The sequence below is a fragment of the Pseudorca crassidens genome, chromosome 2 (genome assembly GCF_039906515.1).
Source record: "Pseudorca crassidens isolate mPseCra1 chromosome 2, mPseCra1.hap1, whole genome shotgun sequence".
Classification (NCBI taxonomy): Eukaryota; Metazoa; Chordata; class Mammalia; order Artiodactyla; family Delphinidae; genus Pseudorca; species Pseudorca crassidens.
Genome location: NC_090297.1, coordinates 138,164,303 through 138,180,836, shown reverse-complemented (window position 1 = coordinate 138,180,836; position 16,534 = coordinate 138,164,303). Strand labels below are relative to the sequence as shown.

Below are 16,534 nucleotides of genomic sequence, written 5' to 3'. Positions count from 1 at the left end.
GCGGCTGGGCCCGTGAGCCATGGCCGCTGAGCCTGCGCGTCCGGAGCCTATGCTCCGCAGCGCGAGGCCACAACAGTGAGAGGCCCGCGTACCGGAAAAAAAAAAAAAAAAAAAAGGATCCTGGAGTGTGAGGCCTTCCAGAACATGGGGGCAATCTTGAGCTTAGACGGCATGGGTCAGAAGCAACTATTGTAAAATTAGTAGGCCAGTATGGTGTAACATTTTGTACTCTTCCCCCCTCACTGATTCATTCAATAATAATAAAAGTCTGCATCTATTGCTTGTTATGTAGGACCACTGTTCTAAGCATTTTGCATAATATCACTCAGTTAATTCTCACAACCTATTAGTATACACGTTTTACAGATGAGGAAACTGAAATACAGAGAGATTAAGAAATTTAACAAGGTCACACAGCAAGTCTAGCTCCAGAGTCCACGCTCTTAATTCCTCTATATATTTTCTGTATTTGGTAAATACTTCTTAAGCACCTACTAAGTGCCAAACACTGTGCATAATATTGGCATATACAGATGAATATGACAGAGGCCCTGCCCTTGAGAAGCTTACATTCTAGTTTGAGAGACAGCAATACATAAACATACAAGTACCATTCATGTGATGAGTCTTATGAGATAGATAAGCAGAGGTAGGACCACACGGTAGGGTCACTAACCCTGACCAGAGGGGTCAAGGATGTCTTCCTTGAAGAGGTGGTACTCGAGCACCTTCTAACACCAACACTGAAAAGTAACCAATATGAAACGTTTGATATCAGGGGGTCTCCCCCTTTAGTTTAGACTATGAAGCTTATTGGAAACCTCACGCCATAACTCAAATGGTCTTACATGGGGCTACTTGGGACTCTGGCAGCAAGAGCCGAGGGGTAAAAATATGAAGATACAAGGTGGGTAGATTGGAGCTAGAGAGACTTCCCTGATGGTAGGTCTGTGCCCCGTGGTGATAGCAGACTGTTTGGTGAGCAGTCTCTCAAGGGCATAGGAAAACTCTGTTATGATTCTGGCAGGCTTTAATGTCCAAGGAAGCAACAGGAGTTCAGGGAATGGGTGAAAATACCCAGGTTCCAAACAATCAGACTGTTCACGCAATTGGACTCCAGTCAATAGCTTCGAGTATGCGGAGCAGTATTCAGTTATGCAGAGAAAAGAGCTATAAAGAGCTTAGCAGAGGTTTAGGGCCCCATTTAAATGGGATGGAGTTAAGGGCAGGGTGCAGTCTCCATGAGATACCTGGATACTACATGGGAAAACTGAGATGGAAACGCAGTCACATACTTGGACAACACTTTGAGGAATGAGGGAGAGTTATGACTCAGTGGGCACGCTGGTGTTTATTCCCACAAGACACCGCTGAGCCAAGCCCTAGGAGAGCAAGACTGATACCATTTATTGTGCTGAGGATGCTGCCCTGGCCAGGATTCAGCTGAAGTCTGGGCAGGGAAGCCAAATGTAGAATCAGGTCGATTTAAACAATTTTGGTAGACAGCTTCATGAGGAGGTAAGAGTATAAATGAAGAGAGACAAGCTTGAGTTTGAATCTTACTCTGCCACTTACCAGCTATGTATCTTTGAGCATGTGCCTTAACTTCTAATCTTCAAAATCCTTATCAAAAATGTCCCTATGGCTGTGACAATTAAATATATTGATGAATATAAAAGTGCCAAGGACAGTTCTTGACACAGAGTAGGTGCTCAATAAATGATATTTTCCCTCCCTTACAGATCCCGATTGAATATTATTCGGTCTCAATATTCCATTTCTCACTATTGATGATAATGCCTACTTTGCTCATCTCAGTAAAAATACTTCAAAGCATGTTTATATATTAATAAGGTCCTAGGCAGGAAATGTCTATCCCTTTGCCTCATGTTAAAATTTGTGGCAGAGAGAAGGAGTCATTCAGAATCACAAAGAAGAAGCCTAGCGCTGTCATCGAACCATAGCCTTTAAGTTCAGCAAAGAGCTGACTCTTCAGAGATGAATACAATGCACACCCATTGCTTGTCCAAATTGTCATCCAGTTTTTCTTTTTCTTTTTAATTCTCTCTCTTCCCATCCCTCAGATGAGTATGATTTAATCTCCAAAGTATGCATGATGAACACATACTATTTCCTCCTCCAAGAATGTGATGTTACAATGTGGGCCCACATTCCAGAACTGGATTGAGAGAGATAGTCTCCATACAGGCGTTCACTAGTTTAATTTCACACAGAGAACATCTCTGTTTCACAGCCTCAGAGAATATTGCTTATCTTGGCAGCCTTCTCACAAATGTAAGACATTGAGCACAGATAAGTCCAGTGCATAATGAATGAGTTGATGCAATTTCAATCAGTAACAACACCAACAACAAAAAAAACACCACCACTTAGTGCTATACAATGGTGAATCAAATGAATCACCTTTGTACCCAGAGATGGCAGCATTTTGGTTGATGTTAAAATTTAGAGAAACAACATATTACTATGAAATCATGATTACATGATTACAGAATCACTATGAAAATGATTCATCAATCAACCATCAGGTATTTATTTCAACTTGTGTCCAGCAGTATGCCAGTGCGTTAGGGTTTCTAAGCGAAGTAGAGTTAAAACTAATGGACACGGTCTCAAGGACTGACAGCCTAGCTGGAAAGACAGAACTCCCATCATGAAAAAAAGAACCACCCCAAATAATCCCTAGCATAGCATGGACAGAGAAGAAGGACACCGAAGTGGCCAAGAGCGGTTTTGAAGTGTTCTAGGCCACCCTTCACATGTCTGACAGAGCAGCATTTCTAAAAAACAAATCTGACCATGTCACTACCCCTGCCTGAAACCCTTTACCGACTCCCCAAGGTCCACAGGACAATTTCTGAATAGCCAAGTGAAGCATAGAAGACTTTTCGTTATTTGGTCCTTCTCAGCAGCTTCATCTCTTGCCATTTCTCTTCTGCTACAGATGCTCCAAACTGCAGGATGTCCTCTCTAATACTGCCCTTTTGTACAATTTTCCCTCTTCCAGGAATATTTGCTCTGGTTCCCCTTCTAAAACCCCATTTTCTGGGCTAACTTCTACTTTTCTTTTAAGAATGAACTCAAGTCTTACCTCTCTGGGAAGCTTTCTTTCCCTGACACCCACACCTACATAAGCTTACCCACACCTATGCTGGACTACAGCTCCCTGCTATAGGCTCTGAAAATACCTGTTGATGTATTTATTACAGCACTCATCACACTGCATTTCAATTATTGATTTATTTAATGCTGTTCCCCCAACCTATTGCCCATTTTTAAGATCAACTTTATTGAGGCATAATTGACATATAATAAAATGTATCAATTTTAAGTACATAGTTCAGTTAGTTTTGAAAAATATGTATATTCATGTAACCACCATGACAATCAAAGAACAGAACGTTTGCATCTCCACAAAAATATGTCCAACCTCCTCATTGCTCCCTTGCTCATTTAAAAAAATAAAAGATACTGAGATTTTATAAAAATGGTACAAATGCACTTATTTACAAAACAGAAATAGAGCCACAGATGTAGAAAACAAACATATGGTTCCTGGGGGGAAGGAATAAATTGGGGGATTGGGATTGACATATACATACTACTATATATAAAATAGATAACTAATAAGGACCTACTGTATAACACAGGGAACTCTACTCAATACTCTGTAATGACCTATATGGGAAAAGAATCTTTAAAAGAGTGGAGATATATACATATATATATATATATATATATATATATATATATATATATATATATATGTATAATTGATTCACTTTGCTGTATACCTGAAACTAACACAACATTGTAAATCAACTATACTCCAATAAAAATTGAAAAAAAAAGATACGGAGATTTTATAAAGACATTTATTTTTCATGCTTGATCATTCATCAAAAACTTCATTATTTTCTGCTATATGCGGGTATTATTTATCATTTAACAATTAAATATTTATATTTAATGGTACATTTAGAATAGTTAAAATTAATCAATACATTAAAGATGGACTTGAGGATATGGGGAGCGGGAAGGGTAAGCTGTGACAAAGCGAGAGAGAGTCATGGACATATATACACTACCAAACGTAAGGTAGATAGCTAGTGGGAAGCAGCCGCATAGCACAGGGAGATCAACTCGGTGCTTTGTGACCGCCTGGAGGGGTGGGATAGGGAGGGTGGGAGGGAGGGAGACGCAAGAGGGAAGAGAGATGGGAACATATGTATATGTATAACTGATTCACTTTGTTATGAAGCAGAAACTAACACACCATTGTAAAGCAATTATACTCCAATAAAGATGTTAAAAAAAAAGAAAGAATATTTTAAATTCAAATATATTTGACAAACTGATTTGTGCCTACATAAAATTTATAAATGATTCTAAGAAGTCAGTTATAAATACTGTGTAAGAAGGTACTTAACTAAATGTGGCCAAAAATAATAAAGATTCAACATTATCTAGATGATATTTTCTGACCAAGTGAAATACTTTTTTAAAAATAAGTTTAAAAAGCATATATTTTTAAGACACACTTTAACTCACGAAAGAGTGTAGGACTCACATGTCCAGCAGTATTGTGGACTGAATACTGTAATTAACTCTCTCCCTAAGAACAACTAAAAAATGCTTGATAAAATAAAACTAAAATGCCTTTTTCAATATATTGATAGGCTGACAAAAAATTAAGAACTCTTAAAAGCCAAACCTATATGAAAGAAGAACCTACAGAGATAAGCACTGAAGTCAGCCTCCATTTTGAGGGCATTGGCTTAACCAGGTAAACTTAAGCTTTGTTTTTTGCTAGACGCTTATTTAACTGCCCGCCAAAATTCAATTTGTGCTTCCCTTTCCAGAGTACTGAGTCATCACTAGGAAGTGGTTGCCCAGCCAGAGATTATATTTCCCCACCTCACCTCCCTCATATCCACATAGGACAGTGGGATTAGTTCTCAGTGATGATAGAATGTAAAGTGATGTGACGTATGTCACTCTGGTCCAAGAAAGTTAAGAACTGGGTGTGTCTTCTTCAATCTCATTTTTTGCTAATTGCTATCTGAACTTAGAAGATTCCTAGGCCCCAGAGGATGGTGGAGCTGCAAGAATAAAGTAATCTGTGACCCTGAATCATCATATGGAGAAAAGCTTCATTCTCATCAGAAACACCTACATTGGGTTATTATGTGATTGAGAAATAAACTCTTATTGCATTAAACCACATGCCCTCCATGACAACACAAGGAAAATTGCTTATCTTGAAATATGGTGCTGGATAGGGGCAGGGAGAGGGGAGTCATTTCCCCCTAGAATTAATTACCACAAGCATACATATCTATAGGTTTCCAGCCTATATTCACATTGAGTGGTCTGAAAAACCTCAAGCTAAGAATTTATTTTAAAGTGCCTTCCAGTTGATAGTGCTCCCAGAAGTAAATGCAATTTCTCTCCAGAGAAAACTCCTTTCATTCCAAGAAAAATGAACCCACTTTCAAAAATCATAAAACACACAAAGAACAAAAACACCAAGTGCAAGAGCCAAAAGAAAAAACAGATAGTTGAATAAGACTCACAGCTATCAGAATTGCCAATTTAGAATATAAAACCATTATACTTAATGTTGTTCAGAAACACTCCTCCATGAGTCTCTCTTGTTCCTGCATGTCTTGCTTTGTATACAAAAAAACAAAAACAAAAACAAAAAAACAAAACAAAACGAGAAAACCAAGGCTCTAGCTGATCTTTACCTGGACCATTTTTCAGGTCTGTGTTTGCAGTGAGTATCCTTCAAGGATAAAATAATGTCTCACTAGGAGAAAGTGTAGGCTTTCTTACTGTCTACTATAAACTGGCAAGTTCCCCAAGGTCAGTGATCCTCTCCTGTGCAAGCAGCTATCTAGGCCTATCTGTGTCATTCCTGTAGGAACTGGGACATAGGGAACCAAAACAAACATGCTGACACTCTGGCTACTGCTTCTTCTGTGACTAATAAAGTCTTTTGTCTCTGAGACAAGTCTCGTGTCTTCTTTCAGCTAATTTGCAAACAGTGTAAAATCTCATACTCTTCAAATGTCTTGACATATAGTCTTTAGAAATAAAAATATGAACAGGAAGGAAGAAACTAAAGTAATGACTGGAAGATTTTAAGAGAAGAAAACTGAACTTCTAGAAGTAAAAAATAGAATAACTGAAATTTAAAACTCAATGATTAAAGGGCAAATTAGATACAACTGAAGAGAGAATTAGTGAATTGGAGGATAGATTTAAAATTAATCAGAATACAGTACAGAGAGGAAAAAAGATAGTAACTCTGAAAGAGAGGTTAAGGGACATGAGCAAAGTGTAAGAAAAATGAGCATAAACCTTGGAGTTGCAGAAGGAAAATGAAGCAAAAGCAATTATTAGAGAAGAAAATTACAGAGATGTTTCCACACTGATGAAAGACACCAATCCATATATTTGGGAAGCCCTATGACTTCCAAGAGGTTAAACAAAAGAAACCCACACCTAAACACAGAAGAGTAAAACTGCAAAACAGCAAAGATGTAGAGAATACCTAAGCAATTAGAGAGAAAAGACATCACAGATGGCCCCCCACTTAAAATGGTTCAACTTACATTTTTTCAACTTTACAAAGGTGCAAAAGTGATACGCACTCAGTAGAAATCATACTTCAAATTTTGAATTTTGATCTTTCCCCAGGCTAGCAATAGGCAATACAATACTTTCTCATGATGCTGGGCAATGGCAGGAAACCACAGCCCCCAGTCAGCCACGCAATCACAAAGGTGAATCAATACACCTACAACCATTCTGTACTCATAAAACCATTCTGTTTTTTCACTTTCAGTACAGTATTCAGTAAATTACATGAGATATTCAACACTTTATTATAAAATAAGCTTTGCATTTAGATGATTTTAGGCTAAGGCAAGTTTTCTGAGCACATTTAAGGTAGGCTAGGGTAAACTGTAATGTTTGGTAGATTAGGTGTATTAAATGCATTTTTGACTTATGATACTTTCAACTTATGATGGGATTATCAGGATGTAACCCCATTGTAAGTCAAGGAAGATCTGTATATTCAAAGAAATAAAACTTAGACTTTCAGCTAGTTTACAATGGAAACAATGGAAAGCAGAAGACAGTGGAATACTTTCAATGTACTGAGATAAAGTAACCTGAAATTCTATATCCATCTAAACTATCATTCTAAAACTGCACTTAAAATAAAGACATCTTCAAACCAAATAATAATAATAATAAAACACACAAAGACTTTTGCCAAAGTTAGACCCTCAGAAAAGTAAACTCTAAAAGAAAAAGAAAAATTATCAGAGATGGGGTTGAGATGCAAGAAGGAAATGAGGAAAGAATGAGATTCTATTTTATACAAACTAGACTGGAAAAATTAAGAAATCTGACAATTCCAAAACTTGGCAAGGATATGGAATAGGGTGAAATTTATGCACTGCTGGTGGGAGTGTAAACTGGTACCACTTTGGAAAACAATGTGGCAATAACTTGCAAGATGGAAGTTGCACATAACAGGTATTAACCTAGAAATTAGGGATATTCTTATACAGGGGCATAAGACATGTATAAGCATGTTCACAGTAGCATTGTTCATAATGAAAAAAAAACTAAATAATTGAAATGTTCATCAACATAACTATGAATAAATAAGTCATGGTATAACCACATAATGGCATATTATTCAACACTAAAAATTAATGAATTACTACTACATGTATTAATGTTGTAAGTCTTGAAAATCTTAGAAACAGGTTGAGTGAAAGAAATAAGTCACCAAAGAAATCAGATGTATATCACACACATATATGACTATATAAATAGCTTATATGACTAAACAATATTTTGGGGGAATACATATGTATGTAATAAAACTGTTTAAAAGCCAAAGAATGATTGATTAAAAACAGATTTCAAGAACATGGTTACCTTTGTAAGGAAAGGAATCCAGGGGAAAGGATGTGAAGGATTACACATATGGATTCAACAAATCAGTAAAATTCTAGTTCTTAAGTTGGTTGTGAGCTCACAAGTGTTTGTTTTAATATTATACACTATAAGTTACATGTATATTATTTTGTAGGTATCAAATATTATAATGTAAAGAAATTAACATTTAGCACAAAAGGAAAAGGAATAGAAGGAGCTTCCTTAACCTTCGTTATAAAAATCTTACAGCAAAATGGTATAGGATAAAATATTGGTGAAATATTGAGGGTGAAATATTGAAGCATGCCTTTTAAAGTCAACAATGAGACAAGATATTCACTGAATCATAAATATGTTGATACTCCCCCAAATTAATCAACAAACTTATTGCAATCCATATCAAATTCCCAGCAGACTTTGTTGTTTCTTCATATTTGCAGTACTTAATAAGGTCATCCTAAATTCATATTGAAAATCTAAGTTCCAAAAACAGCCAAGACAATTTTGAAGAGCAATAACTCAGTGAAGGGACATGCCCTACCGGATATCCAGGTTTCCTTCAAAGCTAGAATAGTTGAAGGAGTACCACATCAGCAGAGAGAGTATGTAAAGAAACATGATACACGAAATATAGCATTACAAGCTAAAGAAGAAATGATGGACATTCAAAAATGGTATGAGGATAATTGATTATCCATATGGAAAAAATTCATGTTAAAACAAGAAAGCCCCATTTCAAAATAATCAGATTAACCAATATTTAAAGGTCTGATGATATCAATAACTGGGAGAATGTAGAGTAGGGAAAATTCTCATAGGCTGTTAGTGGGGATATAAACTCATGTCCCCATCTTGGAGACAAATCTGCTAATAACTAGTAAAACTGAAGGCTTTCATACTTTATAATCCAGCATGCCACTTCTAGGTGTCTATGCTAGAAACATGTATAACACTGCCTTGTATTGAAAAAAACAAAGTTAATCAACAAGAAAATGGATAAATTTGACCTTATTAATCAATAGAGTATAAAAAGCAGTTAAAATGAATAAACTAGAACTACATGTATCATCATGGAAAACAGATAAAATAGAAACAAAATGTTAAGTAAAAAAAGCAAGGTGTAGAAGTAGATATACAGTATAAAGCTTATGTAAAACTTAACAGACGTAAATCAATACTATATATTGGAGATACAGATAACACGTATGCAGTATACATATTGAAATATGCATAAGGATGATAGACGTCAAATTCAAGATAGTGATTACCTTTGGGTAAGGAGGGAGGGGAATAAAATTGGGTGCCAGGACTAGTGTGAGGCAAACAAGTCATCTAGCATGCAAAACATCAGGACTCATTAACTTTCAAGTTTGTGCAAGTGCAGGACACAAACCTAAGAGTGAGCGCCTCCTTAAATTTTGTACCCTCAGCACCTCCCTTATCTGATCCTAGTCTTGGCCCTGTTAGGTAAGATACAAAGACTTCAAGAGCTCTCTGCAGAGTTTTATTGCTTAAAAAAAAAATCAGTTGTGCATTTCCATAGAAAGTGTTTCCATAGAAAGTGTTTACAATTTCTTTGGCTGGATTTCACACGTTTAAGACTGTAGTTGTTATGTTAGTTTCTGAGATTGGAATTGTCACAACATGCAGGTATTAGAGATTTGGACACCAAACACAAGTGCTCTGAGGACTTGGTACAATGATTTCTCATGAGATTCCTTTTCTCTTTACAGAATAACCAACAGAAAGACATGTGACTAAGCTTGGCAGTGACTCCCTCACTCCCATGGCTTTGCATCTTGAGCAGAGAAATGTGAGAATGAGGAGAGGGTAGAGACCAGTTTGGAATTTATACCAGGGGTAGGCCTCTGAGTAGTTCCTGCTGACTTGGTTCCTGTCCTGTTTCCAAACATAGTTCTCCAAACTTCCCATCAATTCTGTGAGCCTCCCAATATCCTCCAATAATTTCCCATTTTCTTTAAATTAGTCAGAGTCAATTTCTGTTGCTCGCAACTGGAGAGACCTAACGATACTTAGCCTCGTGCTGTCAAGGAATGAATTTATATAATTCCACACGTGTTAGTTGATCCTTAGGAATCAACTTTTTCACCACGATTTGATTTCCCATTTAGGTTTGGTAGGATTCTACAAGGACAATGTCTACTTGTATATTTTAAGCCCTATCGGTCGGGGCTAACTCCCTTGGCTGAATCACTGTGGAGTATTATTAATGTCCAAGGGACACACCCCTGACTTCTTATTCTCCAGCTGTGGTTGTGCCTATGGCCCCAGAATAAAAAATTGCCAAGCTGGCCTATGATAATGGCTACACTAAGAATGATAATTTCAAGTCTAAGAAAATACATCACTGCGTCAACTGTGTCACTTAAGAGTTGTCTTACCTCCTCTGTCTTTAAAACTTCCCATATCCGAGCGTGATCTTCCACCAGCCAGTGTCCTGCGCTTTCTACCTTGGTGGAAAGTTTGAGTTTAGACACCACATGAGCAGGCTCTCCCACGGGCTTCCCCTCCATCTTGAAAGAGCCAGGCAGGAGGCATTACGGATCTGTTTGGAAGAATAAAGTGAGATCCAGGTTAAAACACTGACTAACACAAAAAGAGATAGGAAAGCAAATGATCACGCTTGATTTGTGGATAATGAGACCATCAACAACAGTATCACAACAGGCACCAACTTTTATGGCTACTTTTTATGTTTTAGATATTCATGATTGGTATTTTAATGCAGGAATCTGGAGGCAGGGATGCATTCTGATAATGGATGAAGTGATAAAAATTGTAAAGCAAAGTAAAAAGCATCCTCTGCCTGTTCTATCTGCTTGTCACTTTGCTCTGGTCCCTCAGTAGGAGAAATGGAAATGGGTGGATGTAAGACAAGCCTGAGCGATGTTTTCGTATTTCCATGCCATGCAGTGCATGAGGAAGAAGCACTGGCTCTGGGGTCAGGAGTTTTACTCTTCAAACATCTATTAAACACTTATTTATTCGAGGCTCCATGCAAGGCATACACAAATAATTTGGTAGTTTGGTCCTTCACCTTAAAAAGCTTACTGTCTCAGGGCAGAAAGTGCCATAAACAAGCAATCACAACACAGTGTATTACAGCATAATGTGTGGAACACCTCAGTAATCATGTTTCCAAACTGTAGTGGAAGCACAGAGGAAGGTTCTCTTCAATATTTATTGGCTGTGTTCCTTTCCTGAGTCTCCATTTCATCAGCAGTTGCTGCAGAGACAGTATCTAAAAATTGATAACAATTCTATAAAGTCTACTTCCTTGACATCAATCTACCTGCCATTGGCTTGTTCAGAATCACGTCATGCCTGCCCAGCACCATACTGCCCTAAGGAATCTCCTTACCTCCATTCACGTCCCCCGGGTCTATCCTTCTCAGGGTAATTTTTCTAAAAAGCAATTCTGATAATGATGTTCTACCTACCAAAAACTCTGCCAGGAGAATGAAATCCAAACTCCTTAACACAGCATCCAAGGCCTCCTCTGCCTCTCTTCTCCCACCGTGCCCGGCTGCCTCCTCTGTTATTCTGTTTCAGTCCTTTGAAAGTGCTTATGGGGCTTCCCTGGTGGCACAGTGGTTGGGAATCCGCCTGCCAATGCAGGGGACACAGGTTCGAGCCCTGGTCCGGGAAGATCCCACATTCCACAGAGCAACTGAGCCCATGTGCCACAACTACTGAGCCTGCGCTCTACAGCCTGCGAGCCACAACTACTGAGCCCATGTGCCACAACTACTGAAGCCTGTGCACCTAGAGCCCGTGCTCTGCAACAGGAGAGGCCACCGCAGTGAGAGGCCTGCACACCGCAATGAGGAGTGGGCCCTGCTCACCGCAACTAGGGAGAGCCCACGTGCAGCAGCGAAGACCCAACGCAGCCAAAAATAAATAAATTTATTTTTTTAAAAAAAAGAAAGTGCTTATGGATCTCAGATACATCTAGGAACTTTAAGTCTTTGTTTGTGTCACCTCCCCTTCACCCACCACGCCAAGAGAATAAAGGCCCCTCCTCCTTTGTTAGTCTCTATATATACTCTGGACAGATCTCTATCATGTCACCTAAAACACTTTATTATAATTATTTGTTTTCAACTTTATTTCTACTTTCTGGTCTTTCAAGCATCTTAACACTAGAGATGACGTCATGTACAGAGTAAGTACTAAATGAATGTTTGATGGATTAGTTAATTCAGTAATCATGAGACTCCAGTAAAAATAAGGCAGCAAATCTAATATATTCAAATAACAGATTAAAAGCCAAATTATTCCTTCACTTCAACTTTTTTTGACTTAGTGGGCTGTAAGCTCTTCATAAGAAAGGGTCAAGTCTAACATTCATCCTGCACCCCCAGACAGCTAATTCTGCAAGCAGCAATTGCTCATTAGTTAACAACAGAGTAGTTTTCTTGGAAATGTCTTCAAGGAACTGAGCATGTCTGCAAAAAGCAGGTCTTATGCTCACATAACCTACTGCCCAAATAAAAGTAAATGGAAATCGGTGTTGATAAGCTGGGCAGGGGTGATAGGTCAGAAGATTCGAGAGAAGGGTGTTCTGCAGCCAAGTTACTTCTCTGCCTCACATGCTCCACCTGTAAGCCATGGAGAGCAAGGAGTCTGCTGGCAGAGAGCAATGATGAGGAAACTGTTAACCAAAACCATTGTGAAGTACTTAGAAGCATGGAGCACTTAATACACTCTCCTAGGAACCAGGAAACAGAACCTTTATAATTAATGAACAAAGTTCTTCTGAGTGGACATAAATGATGCTGACACATACATGCAAGGAAATAAACAGAGGAGAGTCATGTGGAGGTTTCAGTCCAAAAAAAGGAAATTAAAATAAACAGGCAAAATGGAAACAGGCCAAATTAGTAGGGAAGGAAATTCCATTGTTGTTATTGGAGATAATACTGTAAACCACAAATAATAAATCAAAACAAAGTGGAAAAACTACATAAAATGGTTTTGGCTGTATCCTCTGTATATCATGGAGACGTAGCTGGATAAAATAGACAAACTGCAGCATCTCAGGGTGAACAATGGAACATCTGTAAGTGTAATACAGCCCAGTGACCCCTTGGGTCTTCCTCTACTGTCTGCCCACAGCTGCTTTCTCATCTCCACGGTGTGGGTGAAAGTTGGCAAATTTTCAGTGTTAGAGACTGAACTCTACTGTGTATTGACTTCCTACAGATTGTTCCTTACCCTGTTTGGGAGACGATGCAATTCTGAGCTTTAAACCATTCCAAAGTACTTGGGAACTTAGGATGTATGCAGAGAGGCAGCCAGCTCTTATGAGGCCCTTCAAGCATTTTGAGATCCTCCACCCTACCTGAGACTTGAGGCCTTTTCACCCATATTCAGTACATTTCCTCACTCACACACACGAAAAGGCCATATGCATAATATTATTGAGCTCCCATTGCATCCCAGTCACTGCGCTAGGTATTTTCCACATTATGTCAAGTCCATATGATAATGCTTCAAGGTAAATGTCACAGTTTTACAGCGATGAAAAAGTTGACTCAGAGAGATTAAGTAACTGCTAGAAAGTTGTAGGGTTCCCAAGTTCACGCTCTCTCTACCTGGTCTTTCAAGCATCTTAACACTAGAGATGACATCATGTACAGAGTAAGTACTAAATGAATGTTTGATGGATTAGTTAATTCAGTAATCATGAGACTCCAGTAAAAATAAGGCAGCCTACCCTTTATCTCTACCCTCTACCTACCCTTTGTCTCATCACTGGTGGAATGAGACCTCCCTCTCGTGCCGCTTCCCCCATGGACTAGAGTTAAAGTGTCACCATCTTAGGTAACTGGCATAACAGTGCCCCTTGGGAGATGGTCACATCTGATGAATCATAGGTAAGAGTGAGATAGATAGAGGGAGGGAAATTTCATTTAAAAAATGGATCATTCCTTTTCCTCTTTACTCCCATCTTAACTTCTGACCAGGGCAGGCTTTATGGGTGTGACCTGCACAATCACACATGGCCTTTGCTAAGAAGGGCCCTAAGCATGGTAGAATGCTCTGCTGTCACTGTCTTAAAATTCCTAATATTTCAACAAGGGCACCCTGCATTTTCATTTTGTTCTGGGCCCCAAAATTATATAGCCAGTCCTGCTGCTGGCCCATGCATTATAAGTTTCATTATACCTTCATGCATTATAGGCTTCTTATTTTCCTAAAATGAACTAGAAGTCTATACAGTGGAGCCATTTTTTTGGTGGAATTAAAACATGAGGCATATGTCGACCTTCTTCTACCTCTGAGAGGCTGCATGCCTTAAATCTGAACTACTGCATTCTTTCTTAAAGCACACGGTCAAGGCTTACAAGCCGACTTCCAGGCACATATGAGCCCACTCAAAAGATAAGTAATCACTGTAAACCTAAAAGGCAAAACCTTCAACTCTACTTAATAATTAGTCTAAAATATCATAGTCCTTATAAGCTCTTTGGGAAATCAGTTTTGAAGAACTGTCATCCTAAAACACCTGATAACCAAAGCAGAATTTTTTTTAACCACAGAATGATGAGGACATCCTTAAGTTGGAGGTGGGGTGTAGAAAGGAACTGTATGTCTATAAAGGCAAGTATCTGATCAGAGAACACAGAAACAAAGTTTTGCTCAAAAATTTAAAAAGAAGTCGCTTGAGAGCTGGTTTTTGGTTTTTGGTTTTTTTCTAATTGTAAAAGAGTTGTTATTATACATTGTCTCTACTGTCTGAAACAGAGAAGTCAGATAAGAACAGGGAAGACAAGTCTGGTGAAATAGAAGAAAGATGCTTTCAATTGACACAGAGAAACAATTTGCAGACGAGAAAAGCCATGTAAAGGTTTTTGAGGTTACTGCACTCAAGTCCTAGAGCCCTAACATTCCCACCAAAGCTGAAAGGTTTTGCTTTATTTTGTTTTTTAAGTTAGGTTAAATCCAAAGACCATTCTAGTCAATATTTATAAAGCCTAGCTGTCTTATGAGAAATTGATAGCTGTTAGAAATTTGTGAAAATAATAATTTATGATTATATAAGTAATCAAAAAATTATGATTATTATCAATGTGAAAGTATGTATTTCCTTAAAATTTTTAATTTCTTTAAAGTTTGTGTTTTTAAGATGTGCATTTTCTTTTTAAAATATTTACTACATTTTGCTTATGATATAAAATACATAATAACAACATTTCTCCCATTACTTCAAAAATAATCATTGATTGGAGGTCATAACATTTTCTATGGTGATGACAAAAGACATGTTTGAGAGCTTCATATCCTAAATGATCATTAAGTATCAAAAGTAAATAATCAACTTCTCAGGGGCTAATCTTAAAAACGTAAGTATTAAGTGACAATCTAAGAACATAAAAATTTGCCATTACTAGTGTCTGTTCCTACGATTTGATAAATATTATCCATAATGCCCATGAATAATATTTTTGAAATATTGTTTTAAAAGTAAGTGCTAGGGCACAATTTCACTGAACTCTGTATTTATTTTATTAATCCCCATGCTGGACTTTGATAAATCAATCGGTACTTTATTAAATTTGACTTTCCTTCTATGATAGTAAATAATACATGAGACATCCCTCTAAATCAAATTTAAAATCAAATTTTTGATTTTAAAAATCAAATTTAAAATCAAATTTTTTCTCCTACCTCTCCTCTTTACATATTTTTGGAAGGAAAAAAAGTGTTTAATTTTCAGAATGTTACGGGAGTGTTGTGGCGTTTCTTGTCTTTATCTATTAGGTCCATGCTTTTCTTCAGCCCTTGCAGATTCCATCATTCGTATTAATGATACAGTATTTCTGCTTTATTCCCTTTAGACACATAAACTCTTGCTTCTGCCTAAAGAAATCCTTTGATTTTTTTAACTCAACTCAGATTTCTTCTAATCTTGAAAAAGCCTGGCATTGCCCTGTCCCGGTCTCTTCTAGGATCACTTGTCTTGCTGCCATTTCTTTCCTCCTACCTTCTCTCTTCCTCATTCTTCTTCCTAATGAGCTGAGGTCCTGTCCAGATAAGACAGGTTTGTTTATCTCTATCTCCTATTATCTACAACTCTTCCACCTAAAAAGTCTATCTATCAAGACGAGTCTTTGCATCTTAGTTTTACTCAAAGGTTTAGAATAGCATCATACAAAGAGCAGTGAAATTCCAGTCAGGAGACCTGGGTTCAAATCATGTGGCCATAATAATTTCTCTATGTAAGCCTTGAGCAAACCATTTCACTTTTCAGCCTCAGTTTCCCCCTCTTTAAAATAAATAGATAAACTACAAGGCTGCTGAGACCCCTTACAGGGATAAAACACTCATCTCCCCTCAAATGTAGAAAGCAAAATATGCATTAAATTTGTTTCCAGTAGAGCTGAGGGATCTACACTACTAAACAAAACAGCAAAAAGGTTGTGATTTCTGTGGGTCACTCACATATTGTATTTATTCCCATATTATGCATGCATTCACTATTCAGAAGCCAAACGAACAGCATGAATAGCCCCTTGGAATT

The 16,534-nt window shown here is 37.8% G+C and overlaps 1 protein-coding gene across 3 annotated transcripts in view; it reads right to left on the bottom strand.

The window, feature by feature from the left end:
* RGL1 (ral guanine nucleotide dissociation stimulator like 1) overlaps nucleotides 1–16,534 on the bottom strand; it is a 279,015-nt gene that overhangs the window by 165,515 nt on the left and 96,966 nt on the right. For all 3 annotated transcript variants that reach the window (XM_067728889.1, XM_067728886.1, XM_067728887.1), the window contains exon 2: nucleotides 10,389–10,552. In XM_067728889.1, coding sequence (XP_067584990.1) covers nucleotides 10,389–10,520 — 132 coding nt within the window. In that variant the 5' untranslated portion in view covers nucleotides 10,521–10,552. The remainder of the gene's footprint in view (nucleotides 1–10,388; nucleotides 10,553–16,534) is intronic.